The sequence below is a fragment of the Pteropus alecto genome, unplaced genomic scaffold, assembly GCF_000325575.1.
Source record: "Pteropus alecto unplaced genomic scaffold, ASM32557v1 scaffold106, whole genome shotgun sequence".
Lineage (NCBI taxonomy): Eukaryota > Metazoa > Chordata > Mammalia > Chiroptera > Pteropodidae > Pteropus > Pteropus alecto.
The window spans coordinates 18,109,744-18,126,943 of record NW_006442103.1 but is presented as its reverse complement, the minus strand read 5'-3'; the positions used below and the strand labels follow the sequence as shown (position 1 = coordinate 18,126,943).

Here is a 17,200-nt window from a genome sequence, read left to right as displayed (position 1 = left end):
TGGAAGTGGGGTGGGGGTGAGGCTGACGCGTCACTGGGAAAATTGATCCAACGAAAATCGCTATTCATCGGAGGCACGAGTTTACTTCTAAATATCAAAATTTCAAAGACCATATTCATTAGGTGCAAAGGTCCCGCCGAGATTTAAGGCACTGAGCTCCGGAGTCTCCAGCGAAGGGTTCTCCGCTCCGCTCAGGTGAGGTCCAAGGACCTCCCTCTGCAGCCTGAGTCGCCACTCCGAGGCTCTGCAGCCCACCCTGAACCGTCTCCCCTGGGTCTGCGAGCCACAGAGTGAGCTGAGTGGGGACAATTATCCACCCAATTCGTTGGCTGCACTCCTGGGACGCTGCCTCGCGCAAAGGCAGAATTATAAACTGTTTTCACCTTAAAAAGGTTGAAAAGGAGAACCGCCGAAGCCGGGTAGGATGCTCACATGCCGTGACTCGGATTCGAACCGAGGTTGCTGCGGCCACAACGCAGAGTACTAACCACTATACGATCACGGCGCGCCACTTGCAAGGCGGCGGACTGGCTTTTCATTTAATGCCTCTTGAGACAGGAACCTACTTCATGCTGCTGTTCTACTCAGCTCGGATAATCTATTTGGGTCAAAACCCGAATAAACGTTTCCACTCTGCGCCTTCCAAGCCCAGACACCTGAATCTGGTTCTGAGCCTCTGAAACTCGCGGCGCCGGCGCCCGCATCACCCGCCTCCACCCGGCAGTGGCGCGCGCAGGTCCTGATCGAGGTCTGAGGACGACTGCAGAGGCCTGGGGACTGCGTCCCCAATGGCCCCTCCTCCTGTCACCTCTCCTCGTCCAAAGAATCAAGCCGCCCCGCCCACGGCTGCGAGAAGCAGTCCAAGAAGATTTTCCCATTTATATCTCCAGCTTAGGCCCTAGAATCTAGGTTTCTGTCCCTGGAATGGTGGAACCGGAAGAGAAGCGGAGCTGGTGAGCTGCGGGAGAGAGTGAGGGCCCCCCTTTATTTTTTCTTGCTTCTCGAACTACGGCAAGTAAATTTACCGGCTCTCTCTCGGGAACGGGGCTCCTGGGCGACTTCCTTATTCAGACTCCGTAAATCAGAGCCGCCTCCGAGAATTCAGAAAACAAATCTGACCAGCCTGTATTTCAGAAACTTCCCTAAAGACCCGCAAAGACTATTACCACAAACTGATGCGAAGCCAGCGGCCGAACCCAGCAGACGGGCTTGGCTCTGAGAAGCAGCTACAAGAAACCTGGAGGGTCTCTCTCAGGAGAGACTCCCCCAGAGACGCAAAGGGTGGCCAAACACTCCTTTTCGTTGTTGTTGTCTACTCAGTTTAGAAGAAAAATTGGAAAAATACAAAGGATGCGTTGGCCGGGAATCGAACCCGGGTCAACTGCTTGGAAGGCAGCTATGCTCACCACTATACCACCAACGCACACGAATCTGCAGCCTGATATTCTTTCTTATGTGGAATAGCTCGTTTGGGTCCTCATCTTTTTTTCTATTTTGAGATTCATGTCAATTGAAATTATCAATACAAAGCCGAAATATAAAAAGGAAAAGAAGCTCTCTAGGATTTTCCCTATAGTCCTATTAAAAATTCTGTGGTAATTTTTTTACTGTTTCACAGCTTTAAGGAAACTCAATTCTAATTTATCTAGCATCGTTTGAAGGGGGCCTCTGAAATCCAGGGGATGACTTAAGGCTCTATTGCGGGAGTTATCGCTGTACACACGTGGTTATGCATTTGAGAGTGTTTCCTTAGGGCAAATGCATAAAGGTGAAGTTGCAGTTGAAAACATTTGCATATTTTAAAGCTTTTAATACATATTGAGAAATGGCTGTGTGGAGAGAGATCACCAATCGTCACTATTCAATGAGTATTACCAAATTACATCAGTTAACTGGGTATCGTCATACTTTTAATCTTTACAAAAGTGCAGGATAAAAATACGGAGTGTTATTTTAATTTACATATATTCTATTATTCTTGTCGTTGATCACTTTCATAAACTTATTGTTATTCGTATTAGTTTTGAGATTTACTGAGTCATATGCTTTGTTTCTTTTTCTATTAGATATTTATATTATATTTATATTACTGATTTTACCAGTTTGTCGTTTGTCTTTTCATATTATTTGCAAGACTTTTAAATGGGCGGTAGTTTTTACGTGGTCTAATATTTCAGTTTTATCCTTTATAATTTGTGTTTGGTTTTACCTTGGAAAAGTCTTCTCCAGCCCAAAATTAAGATAATGTTTTTATCCACTAATTTTGTTTCCTAGCTTTTAATTGTCTTAGTTGCATTTAATTCTTTAATCCATTAATATGTAGTATGCGTTAGGAATTCCACTTCTATGAATTTATCCAAAGGTAATATCTAAGATATACACAAAGATGTGTCTCTGCAGATATTCATCAAAGAGTTATTTGTAAAACCAAAATTTTAGGGAGTCAAAAACTAAAAGTCCAGAAATACAATGTATTAAATCCATTTTGATGAAAAAAAACCCAGGAACTTTTTAAAAAAGACTTTTACATTATAAATTGCTGGTGGGAGCATGAATTGGTACATCTAAAGAGGGCATACTGACAAATGCACATACCTTTTGAACCAGCATTTCAATTTCTCACATTTATTCCACAAAATGATACATGTGCAAGGTTATTTATGGCAGCATTGTTTGTAATAGCAAAGGTTTATAAAATCCTAAGTGTCCATCAATAGGAAGCTGGTTCCATTAACTACGGAATACTATGTGCCATAAGACAGAATAAGGAAGCTCTTTATGTCTAACCCGGAACTACTTCCAAAATACATCATTAAGTGAAAAAGGAAAACTGCAGAAAAGCTTGTATAGATTGCTATCATTTGTGCAAGGGGGAAAACATGTTTAAATATATATGTATGTATTGAGTTTATATTAAATATTTACATTATAATTACAAAACTTAACATTGCTGGTCTTATTAGAGGAAAACTGGATGGTAGAGGTCAAAATTAGGTTTATCTGTTATGCCCTTTTGCATATTTGCATCCTAAATCATGTAAATATATTACCTTTCAAAATTAAATAATTAAAATGAAAGAAAATATGTTGCTGAAGAATATGTGCTGGAAATACATTAACTTAAAAAATAGTTGGTAATAAAATAGCATGTATAGCATGATTCCATTTTCATAACATCAAAAATTGGATGTTATCTTGTGTGATAGAATTGAGAGCGATGTTTTGTGTGTTTTTCTGCATTTCCTGTATTTCAACTTTGGATAGATGAGGGAAATGACTAGGAAAAAAGAAACCATGTAACCATTCGAAGATTCTATTCTATAGAGTAACAATTAGGAATAAAAACATCATTCCCTGACCGGGAATCGAACCCGGGCCGCGGCGGTGAGAGCGCCGAATCCTAACCACTAGACCACCAGGGACGTTACAAACGGGTTGTGATACAGAGTATATAGTTCCAATCGTGTGGTTCCATTTACAGTGCCATACACGTCCTTTTAACTAGCTAGGTTTGGGGATTTTTTTGAATCCTCGGCTTTTCCCACTCGAAACTACTTCCTCGTATTTCCTTTCCGGTGTAGAAAACTCGTGAGAGACCTGCCAAGCCTGGCTCCCAGAACTAAAGGAGGATTGTGTACACACGATCACAGTCCCCAAGACCAGAGATGAATATTCAGAGAAAAGAGCGAGACCCTGAGAAGGGACGCTCTCTGCTTCACGCAGTTGCAGCAGTTCCCTGAATTCCCTGAAGGTCTCCAGCTGGGGCTTTGCCAATTGGCCGAGAATTGTTCCTTAAGGAACATAAAGGTCGTCGTGTGAGTAATGCTAGGTGAACCAGGTCCTATAGCACCTTTCTTTCTTTCTTTTTCTTTCTTTTTTTCCCATCTGCTGTGAATTTAGACCACACTCTGTTGGCGAAGCGAATATCACAGACAAATGAAAGTCACTCATCCTACGGCCCTTGGTGGTCAGCAAGATATGAGCATAACTCGATGATGGGAGACTAAAAGAAAGGCAGGATTTTGGAGCTTTATGTTTTTTAAATATGAAGGTAGAGAGGGAGTGAGGAGGAAAAAGAAAATTGGGGTGCAGGTAGGCATGTAGTCTAGAGATCGAAGGGACTTTTAAAACCAAACCCATCAATGTATACAAATTAACTTTATACGAGAGAGAAAAGAAAACAAATGTGGCAAAATGTTAATCATCTAGGAAGAGTCATTGAGTGTTCATTATTTTATTCTTTTCTGTAGGTTTGATATTTTTTAAAATAAAGTTGAGAAAAACAAAAATGAAACAATCAAAAGCCTCCCCTCAGGCCTTTTTTGGTCATGTGACTGCAGAGTGATGAACTCTTTGCTCATAAGTTCGAATAGAAATTTTTTTAAAAAAAAAACCACACACACGCATTAACAACAGAAAATACTTTTGATGATAAACGAAAAAATTCAAAATTGATCATCAATGATGTGTACATATCAAAACGACCTGACAGAAAAAAAAAATGGGTGGTAGGATTAAGGGGTCTTTAGGAGGGGGGTAGTCTTTTGTTGTCTTGTTTTGCTTTTATTTTTTAATTAATTAATTTTTTATGGTGACATTGGTTAATGAAATCTGGTAAGTTTCAGCTGTACATTTTAACACCAAGGCATATATATAGTCACATTGTTTTGCTTTTAAAGTATCAATGTTAATGTGTTGTTTAAGAAAAATATTAATCCTCCAGTCATCCAATCTCTACCTTCCCATGGGTTTAAATGCCAGAAAAGTAGTAAGTAAATGCTAGACGCTTATTTTCACAAAAGCCAAGTAAGTTATCCTGTGGTCACATGTCACCAAGGAACCTAACAGAATGTACTTCCCTTTACTCCAGCTCTGCTCTCACTGGACAGCTACCTTTACCCCAAGGCTAGAAAAAAAAAGTAATTAACCTTCAGAGCAGCATCTTGGGGTTGTACCCAGGATGGGTGCAAGATAATGGAATCTATTTGTCTATGGCAGAATAAATCAGCCTCCTTATGTTACGGTCAAGTCCTTTCTCATGGATTAGTCTGCCACCTTCCAAGTAGTCTGCCACTTGCTGGTAATTTCAGTAACACATGAGAATCTAGGAAAGAGCCCTGGGAGCTGGTCACCTTTCAACATCAAAGCACCTGGAGAAATCTCATCATTCAGGACAAGATTAAAGCCTCCTCCTCTTTCTGGCACCATACACCTGAGGTTGGATGAAGGTGTGGGACTTATTCACTTCATTCCACATTCTATTTTCTTTTTACCTTTTTTCAAGCATTTACAGATAATGTGCCAGAATAGGTACTGAATATACAAAAATATACATAAAGGGCTCACAATCTAGTTGAAAACCAAATAAGCAAGTGAATAAAAGAGAAAGGATCAGGGGAGATAGGTAAAACCCTGGACACTGCATATAAAACAAACATAAGGGACTCTGAAAGATGGAGAGAAAGAGAAAGACCAGCTAGGAGCCTCACAACCAAAGGAACCACACAATGGTGATTTCCTGAGTTTTCTTTTTGTATCATATATCCCAGACTTGGAGCTGAAGAAGACAGCAACCTGGAAATGCCAAAGGGTACCGCCAAAAACAAAAACAAAACAAAAACAACCAAAGCCTGCTCTCTCCAGCCAAAGGACCAGGAAAGAGGTAGCTTAGCAAAAGAGAAAACTTTTAGATCATAACCATTCTACTCCAGCCAAACACCACAGAAAGAACTGTGGCTCACCCCTACTCACACCAGCAAAGACTAAATGGGGAGCCTAGACTTCCACCCTCACCAAGGCTATAAAGAGGTGTTCCTCCCCTTCCCTGCTGGTTTAGTATCCAAGGAGAATTAGTAGAGAGTCAGTACTGTCACCAACAGCTGATGATAACAAGGCCACCCCCATTCCCCAGTCCATGGAGGCCGAGTGGGGAGTTGGAACCCTGCTCAGGAGAAATGAAGGGCCCCTCCCCTCAGGTGTAAACAGAGGGCGATCAGGGAACTTGGACTCCTACATCTATCTACCTGGCTGTAACACAGCACCTCTCATACACACTTCCTCTGCCTGAGTAGTGTCAGAGAAAGCCAACTAAAACAGGAATTTTAAATATGATCCAGAGTCCACAATGTCCAGGTTTTAATTAAAAAGCACCCATAATACCAAGAATGAGGATGATCTCAAACTGAATGAAAACCTACAACACCTAGACAACAGAGATGTTAAAATTATCTGACGAAGATTTTAAAGCAGTCATAAAAATGATTCGGCAAGCAATTATGAACATCCTTGAAACAAATGAAAAAATAGAAGGTCCCAGCAAAGAAAGTACAAGTTTCAGCACATAAATAGAAAATATAAAGGACTAAATGGAAAATTTAAAACTAAAAAATACAAAACAAACAAACAAAAACCCAACCCTCATGGTTGGGCTCAACATTAGAATGGAGGGTACAGATGAAAGAATCAGAGAAGACAGAACCATGGAGATTTCCTGATCTGAACAACAGGTGAAACAGGATGGGGAAAAAAAAATAAGACGAGTCACAGGGGCTTGTGGGATTATAACAAAAGATCTAACATTTGTGTCATCAGATTCCCAGAAGAGAAAAAGAACAGGACTGAAAAAGTACTATAAAAAAAATAAGGCTGAAAACTCACCCAAATTTGGCAGAAGGATAAACCTACAAATTCAAGAGGCCGAGCAAATCCCAGAGGATGAACGCAAATAAATTCATGACAAGACACATCATCATCAAATTGCTGAAATCTAAAAACAAAGAAAAAAATCTTGAAAGCAGTGAAAAATGACACCTTACCTGAAGGGGAAAAACCATTTGAATGACAACAGATTTCTCATCAGAAACCATGAAGGCCCAAAGGACTGGCACGAAATTTTTTAAGCACTGAAAGAAAAGACTGTCGACACAGATTCCTACATCCAGTAAAAATGTCCTTCAAGAACGAAGGAGATACAACTCAACAATAAAAGGCCAAACAATTTAATTTTAAAATGAGCAAATAATTTAAATAAAATATTTCCAAAGAAGATATTCAGATGACCAGCAGGCACGTGAAAAGATGCTCAATGTCAATAGTCATTAAGGAAATGCAAATCGATATCGCCATAAGATACCACTTCACACTTTCCGAGATGGCTATAATTTTTTTTTTTTTAATGTAAAATAACAATGTTGGTGAGAATGAGGAGAAATGAGAATCCTTGCACATCGCTGGTGGGAATGCAAAACGTTGCAGCTACTGTGGAGAACAGGTAGGTGGTTCCTCAATAAGTTAAATGTAGAATTAAACAACCCAGTAATTTCACCCCTAAGTATTTACCCCGAAGAACTGAAAACAGGTACTCAAGCAAACAGTTGTACATGCACATTCATAGCAGATGCTACTCACAATAACCCAAATGTTCATCAAGAAATAAATGATTATACAAACTGTGGTATATACTTGCCATAGTATATTATTTGGACATAAGAAGGAATAAAGTACCAGCATGTTACAACTTGGATGAACCTCAAAAGCATTATGCTAAATAAAAAGCCAGACAGAAAGGCCACATGTATGATTTCATTTGTAGGAAATACGCAGAATGGGCAAATCTATTAAGACATAAAGCAGATTGGTCACTGCCAGAGATTTGAGAGCGACTGCATAATGGGTACAGGGTTGCCTTTTGTGGTGATGAAAATGTTCTGGAACTAGATAGTGGCGACGGTTGCACATTTTGAATGCACTAAATACCATCAAATTGTACACTTTAAAATGGTTAAAATTGTGAAGTTTATGTTATGTGTAGGAGAAAGCCTAGACAGATTTTTTTTTTTTTAGATATAGACAAAATTACTCTCAAAGTTATAAGGAAAGGCCAAGGGACTAGAATAGCTAAAACACATTTTGAAAAGGAAGAATTAAGTGGGAGGAATCAGCTTACTCATTTTACCCAAGACTTATTAAAAGGCTACAGCAGTCAAGATGACGTAGTAGAAGGATAAATACACAGATCAATGAAACAGAACAGAGGACTTGGCAGTGGACCCACACAAATATGCCCAGCTGGTTTTTTTGTTTTTGTTTGGTTTGGTTTGGTTTTATGCAAATGCAAAAGCAATTCAATGGAGGAAGAACAGCTTTTTCAGTATATAGGACTGAAGAAACTTGGCATCTATAAGCAAACAAACAAAAAAATCTTCAACCTAAGTCTCAGGCCTTATACAAAAACTAACTCGAAGTGGATCACCAACTTAAATGTGAAGTGTAAAACTTTTGGAAAAAAAAACATAGGGGAAACTCTTCATTATCTAGGACTAGACAAAGATTTGACGCCAAAAGCATTATCTGTAAAAGGAAAAACTGATAAAATAGAGTTTATCCAAATTAAATACATTTGCTCTGTAAAATATCGTTATGAGGATGAAAAGACAAGTTAGTGATTGGGAGAAAATATGTGTAAACCACATACCTAAGAAAGGAATATTATCCCGAATATATTAAGAACTCTCAAACTCAACAGTGAAAAAACGATCCAACGAGAAAATGGTCAAAAGACATGAAGGGACATTTCACCAAATAAGCACATGAAAAGACATTCAGCATCATTAGCCAGGACACATTAAAACCACAGTTAGACATCACTATACCTATCAAAATGGCTAGAATAAAAAATAATGACAACATCAAATGCTGGTGAGAATAATGCAGAGAAACCAGATCATACTTTGCTCATGGGATATAAAATGGTACAGCCGCTCTGGAAAACACGGCAGCATGACAGAATTGAGTTCTACCCAAATAATTAATAGAGAGTTTTCCCCTCTACAAGACCTCAAGATGGAAACCAATAGAAATCAAATGCACAAAACAAACTAAATTTATGAAGGCATATACTGTAGCCTTCGGCAACCTGAGTATTTTTCAGAACTACTTGACCGTCACAACGGAACTGCCTCAAAGGCAGGGTGAAGTGCTCTTGGAGCTGGAAGAGCAGAATCTGTTTGCCTGTGGTTCTTTTACTGCTCTGAGCTAAGAATTGACTGAACTTGACTTACACAAGGTTGGGTAGCAAGTGTCTACCTTGCTCTTGCTGCTGGCCACAGTAAAAAAGTGGTTCCCAGTGACCCAGTGGCTAGGATTCAGCACTTTCACAGTAAAGAGAAGTCACTTCTTGTCTTTTCTAGCCCTCTAGTAAGAGGCACGTGGATCCCCAAGAAATTGTGGTTAAAATGTCAGGAGCATATATTCAAGAAGAGCATTTTTCTGAGGACAGGGCTCATATTTCTCAATAGATTCTCGAAAGGAGTTGGTGATGCAAAAAAAAAAAAAAAAAAAAAAGCCCATCTTTTACTGCATCATTAGTCTTTGGTTTTAGAAATATTTTATTTTTGGAACTCTCATCTTAATACAGGGAAATGCGAGCTCTGCTTTCTTCACCTTTCTGGAATTGATAAAAACCATAAAATGTGTGAGTAACTGTGGTACAAAGTATATATCTTTATGTAACAGCTCCAAATGAGTAAAACAGCCAAATTCCAAGCTATGAAAAATGAATGGCTTTTTATTTAATTTAAATTTAAACTAATGCTTCCAAAAATATTTGATCTGCTTTATTTGAGCTTTAGGTTTTCCAAAAGAGATCTGAAGTGACTTGCAAAAAAATAAACACCTTACATGTAACCAAAACCAAATATAACAAATAACTAACATAAAAATAGAAAATCCAAAAGCTATAGAAAAGACAAAATATATGGCAAAAACCCAAGCTAATATAAATACTATAATTGAGCACTGTATTTTCCTGTGAACTTCTAAACAGTTACAACAAAAAGACAAAGAAAATAGGTTATGTAATTTTCATTGCTTCTTACAGGAAACGTATCAAGCTGCCAAAAAGGGCAAGCGTTTCTTATATGGCGAATTTATCGAGTAGGCCCATATACCTATAACAACAGAATATAACCACTAGGTTTACCCAAAATGAATTTTGAAAAAAGTATCTTGTTTCCTTGGTTTTTTTTTTTTTTTTTTTTTTCATTTGACACAAAATATTTTTTCAGCATACTGCTAGAAGTTAGAGGTTTGGTAATATAGTTTAAATGAGTCAAAAAAAAACATTAGAATGTTGTTGAACTTCTTAGGTAGGTAGAAGCTGGCTGCCAGTTTGTCTCTATTCTCATCACTTAGTGTTGGGCCCATTCTCTTAGCCAGCATTCTAATTTGAAGATCTAGGGACTGTTCTTTCTGTTCTACTGTCTCTCACATCCCTGTCTAAATCTGTATCTTTTCTGTTTTCCTTTTCATCATCTAAACTCAGCCACCCATGAATCTATTATGCAAAGAGTATCAGGTTCTGAGGCAGATAAATCTGGACTTGAATTAGGCAGCTTTGGGCAAGATGGTCTTTCTGAGCTTCAGCTTCCTTATCTGTAAAATGGGGATAAAGTCTTCCTTTTGGGGTTGTGATAAGGATTAGAAATAGTATCATGTTGATCCCTAGGCATAGCAGCTGACATCAGCAGATGTTCAAGAATGCCATTATTCAAACTACTATCATTATAATTTCCTTGGTCCTGGTAGATCTGTTTTACTGTGTCTCATGATAATTCTCCTTACCCATTTCCAAGACTCCTCCTGTATTGGAAAACCAACACAATCCCCTCTTTGCTGTGTTTCTCCTGTAAGTTAACCTTTTCTATGCTTTCAAAGGTAGCTCTACCCTCAACCAGAGGGGGGATTTTTTTATAATTAGTAGCTATTATCCAGCTCATTCCATTACTTTTCCTGTTGCAGCTTCTTTATGGCTTCATAATACTGAGTGAGCATGTAGTAACTTAACAACTACAAAGGGGTAAAGGAGATGGGTTTGCAAATGGGATGGGAATGATCCAAAGGACCTGAACCATGGCTGCAAATCATCCTGAGTGGTGCACAGAATTGGCAACCATCTTCTAGAAAAGTAAGGAAACTTCTCTTGCCAAGGGCCGTGGTCTTACAGAAAACAGACTAAGGCCTTATAAGGAAGACAGTAATGACAGAATTGATCTTATCTACTTTAAAAAATAGACATTGTCAAAAGTAGTAAAAATGAATCTCAAGAACAACATCTGAACATCAGCAAGTTCTATAGCTTTACCTACACAATACATCCCAAGACTGACTACTTCTCATTGTTTCCATGGCCACAGTCATGGCCTTGAATGACTAACTCTGCTTCCATTCTTTCCGAAAATCATGTTCTACAAATCAGTTAGAATGACCTGGTTTTAAATTTTAGATTATGATGTTATTATTGCATTTTGATTTACGCTTTTTCTTTCTTTTTCTCCTTCCTTGTCCTCTTTTGGATTAATCAAGTTTTTGTCTGTTTTCCTTTTTTTAAGTTCCCAGTTTCTCTTTTTTTGGTTCAGAAATAACACACTCTATCTCTTTCTATTATTTTGGTACCTTCCCTTCAATGCATACTTAAATATTAAACAGAAATCCAATCGACTTTGACATATTCCTCCAAAACAATATCAGAATCTCAGATAGCTTTAATTATAATTCCCATCCTGTCTTATATGTTATTGTGTTTTTTATTGCCAGAAACAGTCACTTTTAATATATAGTAACTGTTTGTTTAGACTTAGCCATACAGTTATTTCTTTGTTTACTGTTCCTTCTCTCACCTTAATCCATCCTTCTTTACTCAAAATCATTCTTTCTGTAGTAAATCTTTCGAACAGTTCTTTCAATAGGATTTATCGGTGGTAAATTCATTCAGGTTTTGGTTTGTTTGAGATGTCTTATTTATTTTTACTTCTGGAATAACATTTTAGCTGAGTATAGAAATCAAGATTGGCAATTATTATCTCTCAGCTTGTTAGACCCACACCACAACTGTGCTTGGAACCAAATAGAGATGAGACCACTTTGCAACCACGAATATGAGAAAACATTCCCTCATCTGATTGACATGAGTAATTGCTACTTTTTTGTTGTTTTAAGTAATTTTAGCTCCAATCCCTCTTTAATCCTTCTACCTCCTGGATAAAAAAAAAATGTAGATACTCAATCATTGATATGTCCATGCTTCCTGACAATATTCAATCCAAAACTGGCCCTCACTATTCTAAACTCTAGTTCAAAATCATCCAAGAGAAGTTCAAACTCTGCAAAAGGCTCCTCCTCACTTCCTCTTACGAAACTATCTCATCTTCCACAGTGGCATTTTCTTTCTTGCTGCAGCAAGCCAAATAAACCCAACTTTTTTGATTATAGGTTTGTTCCCAGTGGTATTTGGTCAATGGGCTTTGACAATGATGATGGTCAAATTTCTCCAATAATCTCAAAGGGCCCGCAGATAACTTCTGACTTTAAATTTTTATTATGGAAAATTTCAAATGCTTACAAAAAGAAAGAGAGTAGCATAATGAATCCCTGTGTATCTATCACCCAGTTTCAACAATTATCAATTCATGTTTCGATCTGGTTTTACAATTACCCCCATCTACTTCTCCTCCATCTTGGATTATTTAGAAGCAAATCTCAGCTATCACATCTACTCATCTACAAATATTCTGAGATGTATCTCTAAAAGATAAGCACTTGTATTTTATAAAGTACCACTTATCATACCAATAACTTTAACAATAATTCCTTATAAATCATAAAGTATCTGGTAAGTTCATCAGCATTCAAATTTCCCCCAATTGTCTCGTAATGTTTTTGTTGTTGTTTTCTTGAATTAGGATCCAGTTAAGTCCATATTCTGCAACTGTTTGATGTCTCTGAAGTCTCTTATGGTCTAGAGATTGCCTCTCCATCTTTTTTTTTTCTTCCAATTTATTTAAGAACCCAGGTCATTTATCCTGTAGAGTATTCCCACAGTAGGGATTTGCATCTCTAAGGTATCATTTGATGTCTCCTGTATTTCCTGTAAATTAGTAGTTAGCTCTAGACTACAGCTCGATCAGATTCAAACTGAAAGGTTTAATTACAAGTCTGCTTCATAGGTGGAATTTGTACTCTACCTACCACCAGGAGGAAATAATATTTGTCTCTCTTTTGGTGATGGATAACAGCCATTGGTGATCATTGCCCAGACACATTAATTCATTAGAAGTTACAAAAATGTTGATATTCTAATTATGCCATTCCTTCTTCATTCATTCATTTGCTGGAAAACTTCCATAAAGAGAAATTTCCCCCTAATCTTCAGTTCCCACAGGAAAAACAGGATAAATGTTTGATTCTTTCCAGTTAGTAGCCGTTTTCAAAATGAGTCGATCCCCTAACATTCTCCAACAATGACCCATTAGTTTGTATTTTTAAGTATCGTTGTGAACTCATAAATGTATTTGGTGTGTTTAAATCCATTTGAAGACAGTGTTCATTTTGACACTCAAATTGCTCATCTTTGGCCAGTGGAAATTATTCTAGTAGTTTCTGAGTCTTTTTGACACAGTCTTCCCTCCTTCTTAACAGTTTTTGAAAGCTTCCTCGCTTATCTTGGACAATTCCTGCCCCACACCTGAAGTCAGCCATTCGTCCAAGGAGTTCCTTTTAGTGGGAAATAATATCTAGAAAGCTCAACTTGAACACTAGGCACATTCACTGCTACTGGGTTATTGTTTTCAGGCCTTTTTAGGATAAAGCTAGGAAATGTTTTAGGATGAAAACACTATGAGCTCCAAGTTACTACTTCCAATTCACACTCAGAATTACGGAGTTTTTACTAAACTTCTTCAATCATAAATCTGTATTTCTATTCCACACCAAATATCCTGGTTCACAAAGACACTCATATTAACACTCACTTGTTTTACCCCACGATACACCCACGATAGTTTCAGAACAAAGATGCCAACACTACCACCAACAAGATGGCTTCTTTAAAATATTTTTGCATTTCTTTTTGTCCTTAGAGTATATCCCACTTGGAACATCAGGGTCGAAGTACTGTGTTTTAAAATCACTTGAATAGTTTGGTTGGGGGGCATTGTACATTTGTGTGATAAAAGCATTATGATGTGGCCTCATGTGGTTGAGAGAAAAACTAAATCTGTCAGATACATATGTATAATAAAGAAAAGATCCTGCGTGGGCCTCTTAGATTCTGGATTAAACGCAGAGCCAATTAACGCAGATGCCTTAGTGATACCCTTTGGAACCAGCCCTTGTGTTAATTTCACTTGGCTAGTGCTAAGAGGGGATCCCAGAGGCCCGTGGTTGCAAAAATATGACATGGCTAAATTCCTTGGCTGTGATATTTTAAAAGGCCACAAGATTATGTTACCCCACAAAAGTATCTTTCTGAGTCTCTTTTTATCTCAGCTTCTCTCTCCAAGTCCCTCTCTCCTGTGGATTAGTAACCTTCAAGAAGTTCTATCCCCATTCCTTCTTCACCTCTCTGACTTTGTTAGTCTCCCTCCACCTCCAGCCACTCAGGAGAGTTGTGCGTATGTGTGTATTCGAGAGAAGGAGGGAAGAGAAACTGCTATATAACTAAAGGAATGAAAATGGAGGCCATAGGGAGATGGACAGCTGCAAGGATGTGAACTGGTAGACTGAAACAAACCCTCATCCTAAACAACTCGGAGCTCAGATTTCTTCTCTGGACAGCTGGCTTTTTCAGTCTTGAAATACTGTGCCAAGATGGGGGAGGGGCTGTGAACTACCTCTGCTATGGACCATATTTAAAGTCAGCTACCCCCTAAGTATGTTCTTTAGAAACTAAACTCACATTCAGTAAAGCAGGGATGAGAGTGGTGGCCGAAAAGTATACAATTGCCTTTTCTAATTTTAAAAGGCCGGGAGCTCATTACTGACTATGCTGGAGGGCTGCCTGGAGTAGGCAATGACTAGAACTAGAATCGTATAAGCTGGAATGAGATATCTGACTTGCCTGCCATATTTCTTTCCCCCACTCTCCCCACTTGGCACCTTACACTCCATATTCTTTCTAATCCTCCTACCCTCCCCACTCCCACACCCTACCCCCAACACTCCTGGAATTTTGGACTTAGCTATTTTTAAAACAGTCAACTCAGTAGCCACCTCCCTCCCCCGCTCAGCTGTCCGGTACTCCGGCCAGCCATATACTCCCCCTTCCACCCACAGCAGACCTTCTCTGGTTCCCTGACCTCACTGAGATTGCGGCCGGTCTGGGAACCTGGAGGAGACATGGAGAAAGAGACGGGGGATCCCCTGACTGGAGCTGACCCACAGTGTAGGCAGTCATGGCTGGAGAACTGGATATCAGAGTAATGTGTGACCTCTGGAAACAGTAAGTCAAAATGAAATTGCAATTCTTTTAATAAGCTTTTGGACTGAAGTTAGACTTTCATAAAATTGCAGCATCTACTTGGATGTCTCTTGTCCAAAAGCCAGGATCTCTTCCATGCTAAGGTGCCCCAACCTCCACTTCTTCTGTCTCATTTCTTTCTGGCCTCGGGCCTCTGGCCATTTGAAATGTGATCCTCTGGCTCTCTGCTGTCTCAGCCCTCTCCTCACCTTGTTACTTCGAGACTTCTGATGAAGGCTCCTTCGTTAGGAGGAGTTTCCCACTACCCACGTCTGCGGTTTTCTCACCAAGGCCAAATTTAGCCTCAGACGATTACTCACTGATATTCTTCTACCCTGGCCCTGCTTAGCAGTGCCCTCCACATTGGGCTTCCAAGGGTGGTGGCCACTCTTTGTCATACGTGATTTCTCCCCACAGTTCTAGTCCTGCCATCTTCTTCTCCCTCCTGCATGGCTGTTCCCCCAATCATATCCTTACCCCAAGAGAGGGGAGCTGGTGGGAGGGAGTTAGCCCCTCCCCAAGCCCTGTCCTCATCAAAAGACTGAGAACTGAATTTGCAAATGGAAAGAATGATTCTTCAGTGGGGTTTGAAAATATTCAAGAACTGCTGACTCATATCAAGCAAATATTGATTTGCATGCTTGGGTTACACCCCATTATTCCATGAGAGAGGGATTATCATTGCAGTTCTCTGGAACAGATAAAAGAGACGGGTGCCCTTCTCATTTGAATACTGAGGGGATGGGTATTGCACCCTTACTCCTTGCTGAAAATTCGGACACACACAAAAAGAAATGAATGACCCCTGGAGGGTATCCCTTCCTGATGGGGAGAAGCAAATAAAAGATATGTTTCTGAAGTATTGTCAGATACTTACTCTGTTGGGGAGCCCACTGGGGTGACTGAGATCGAACGGGTCCGCACGAGTCCTCCTTTTTTTGACATTTCTGCTCTTTGGTAGCTCAGAATGGGGCAATACGGTGGACTGTGCCCCTCCAGCCCACGCGACATCCCTTCCACCCCCACCCGGAGGTATTGCATAAGGGGCCTGAACGTGGCCACAAGAGCAGGGTACGGACGCTTAACAGCCACACTTACAGTCCGGGGAGCCCCATTCTCCTCCAACTCTCTGCTGCTGATCCTTTTCTTGGTCTTTCCAGATTCTCTTCACATCATCCCGAACAATCTTCAAGTCTTCTCTCTCCCCATGCCCGGCCAAATTTCTTTTTTCAGACCCTTACAGGTTGACCGGTCAAAATTCACTAGGTAGGAGGGCCATCAGCTGCAAAGAACTGGAGCCTGGGGGGACCTGGCGGGATAGGTATGGGGGATCCAGGCCGGTCCCCTAGTCTCCGGTTCCCCCATGGCGGTCCCCCAACTCTAAGCACGGTCACTCTCCTGCTGCTTCTCTGTGGATATGGTAAGGACGGGCTAGGGAAGGGTTTGGGAGCTCTAGAGGGTAGGCCGCTCGCTATGTGGGGGCGGGCATGTGAGCATGCGTGAGTGAAGAGCTGGGCGCCGAGGGGTCACGCGCCCCACTCCCAAACGGGTATATATTATTTCCCATTCAGCTTGGAGAAGGGCATGGGAAAGACCTCGCTGGACAGGGAGAAGAGATCCGGCGGGCTTACGGATTTAGCAGGATTTGGCAGAACGGAGTGAAGGCAGGACTAGGAGCTGGGGGCTGGGCACAGGGGAGGCCTGCAGTGGTTTTAGGAACGGACGGAATTCCCCTGGTGAGACTCGGGAGAGCATCCTGCAAAAGAGCAGCGACCTGGGGACCGTCTCACGCCCCTCTCCCTTGTGTCCTCAGCCAGTTCTCAATGCAAGATCCTCCGCTGCAATGCTGAGTACGTGTCCTCCACCCTGAGCCTCAGAGGTGGGGGCTCGCCGGGCGCGCTCGGGGGC

The 17,200-nt window shown here is 40.2% G+C and overlaps 1 protein-coding gene and 3 non-coding genes across 4 annotated transcripts in view; 1 reads left to right on the top strand and 3 right to left on the bottom strand.

Moving 5' to 3' along the window:
- Positions 1-433: 433 nt before the first annotated feature.
- TRNAH-GUG lies at positions 434-505 on the bottom strand. The gene has a single exon. It is a non-coding gene; the product is annotated as a tRNA-His (tRNA).
- Positions 506-1,351: 846 nt separating this feature from the next.
- TRNAG-UCC lies at positions 1,352-1,423 on the bottom strand. Its single transcript has one exon. It is a non-coding gene; the product is annotated as a tRNA-Gly (tRNA).
- Positions 1,424-3,350: 1,927 nt separating this feature from the next.
- On the bottom strand, positions 3,351-3,422 carry TRNAE-CUC. The gene has a single exon. It is a non-coding gene; the product is annotated as a tRNA-Glu (tRNA).
- A 13,193-nt stretch (positions 3,423-16,615) lies between these two features.
- HJV (hemojuvelin BMP co-receptor) overlaps positions 16,616-17,200 on the top strand; it is a 2,180-nt gene continuing 1,595 nt past the window's right edge. Inside the window, exons 1-2 of the mRNA XM_006919832.1 lie at positions 16,616-16,712; positions 17,106-17,198. Of these exons, the coding sequence (XP_006919894.1) occupies positions 16,616-16,712; positions 17,106-17,198 (190 nt within the window). The remainder of the gene's footprint in view (positions 16,713-17,105; positions 17,199-17,200) is intronic.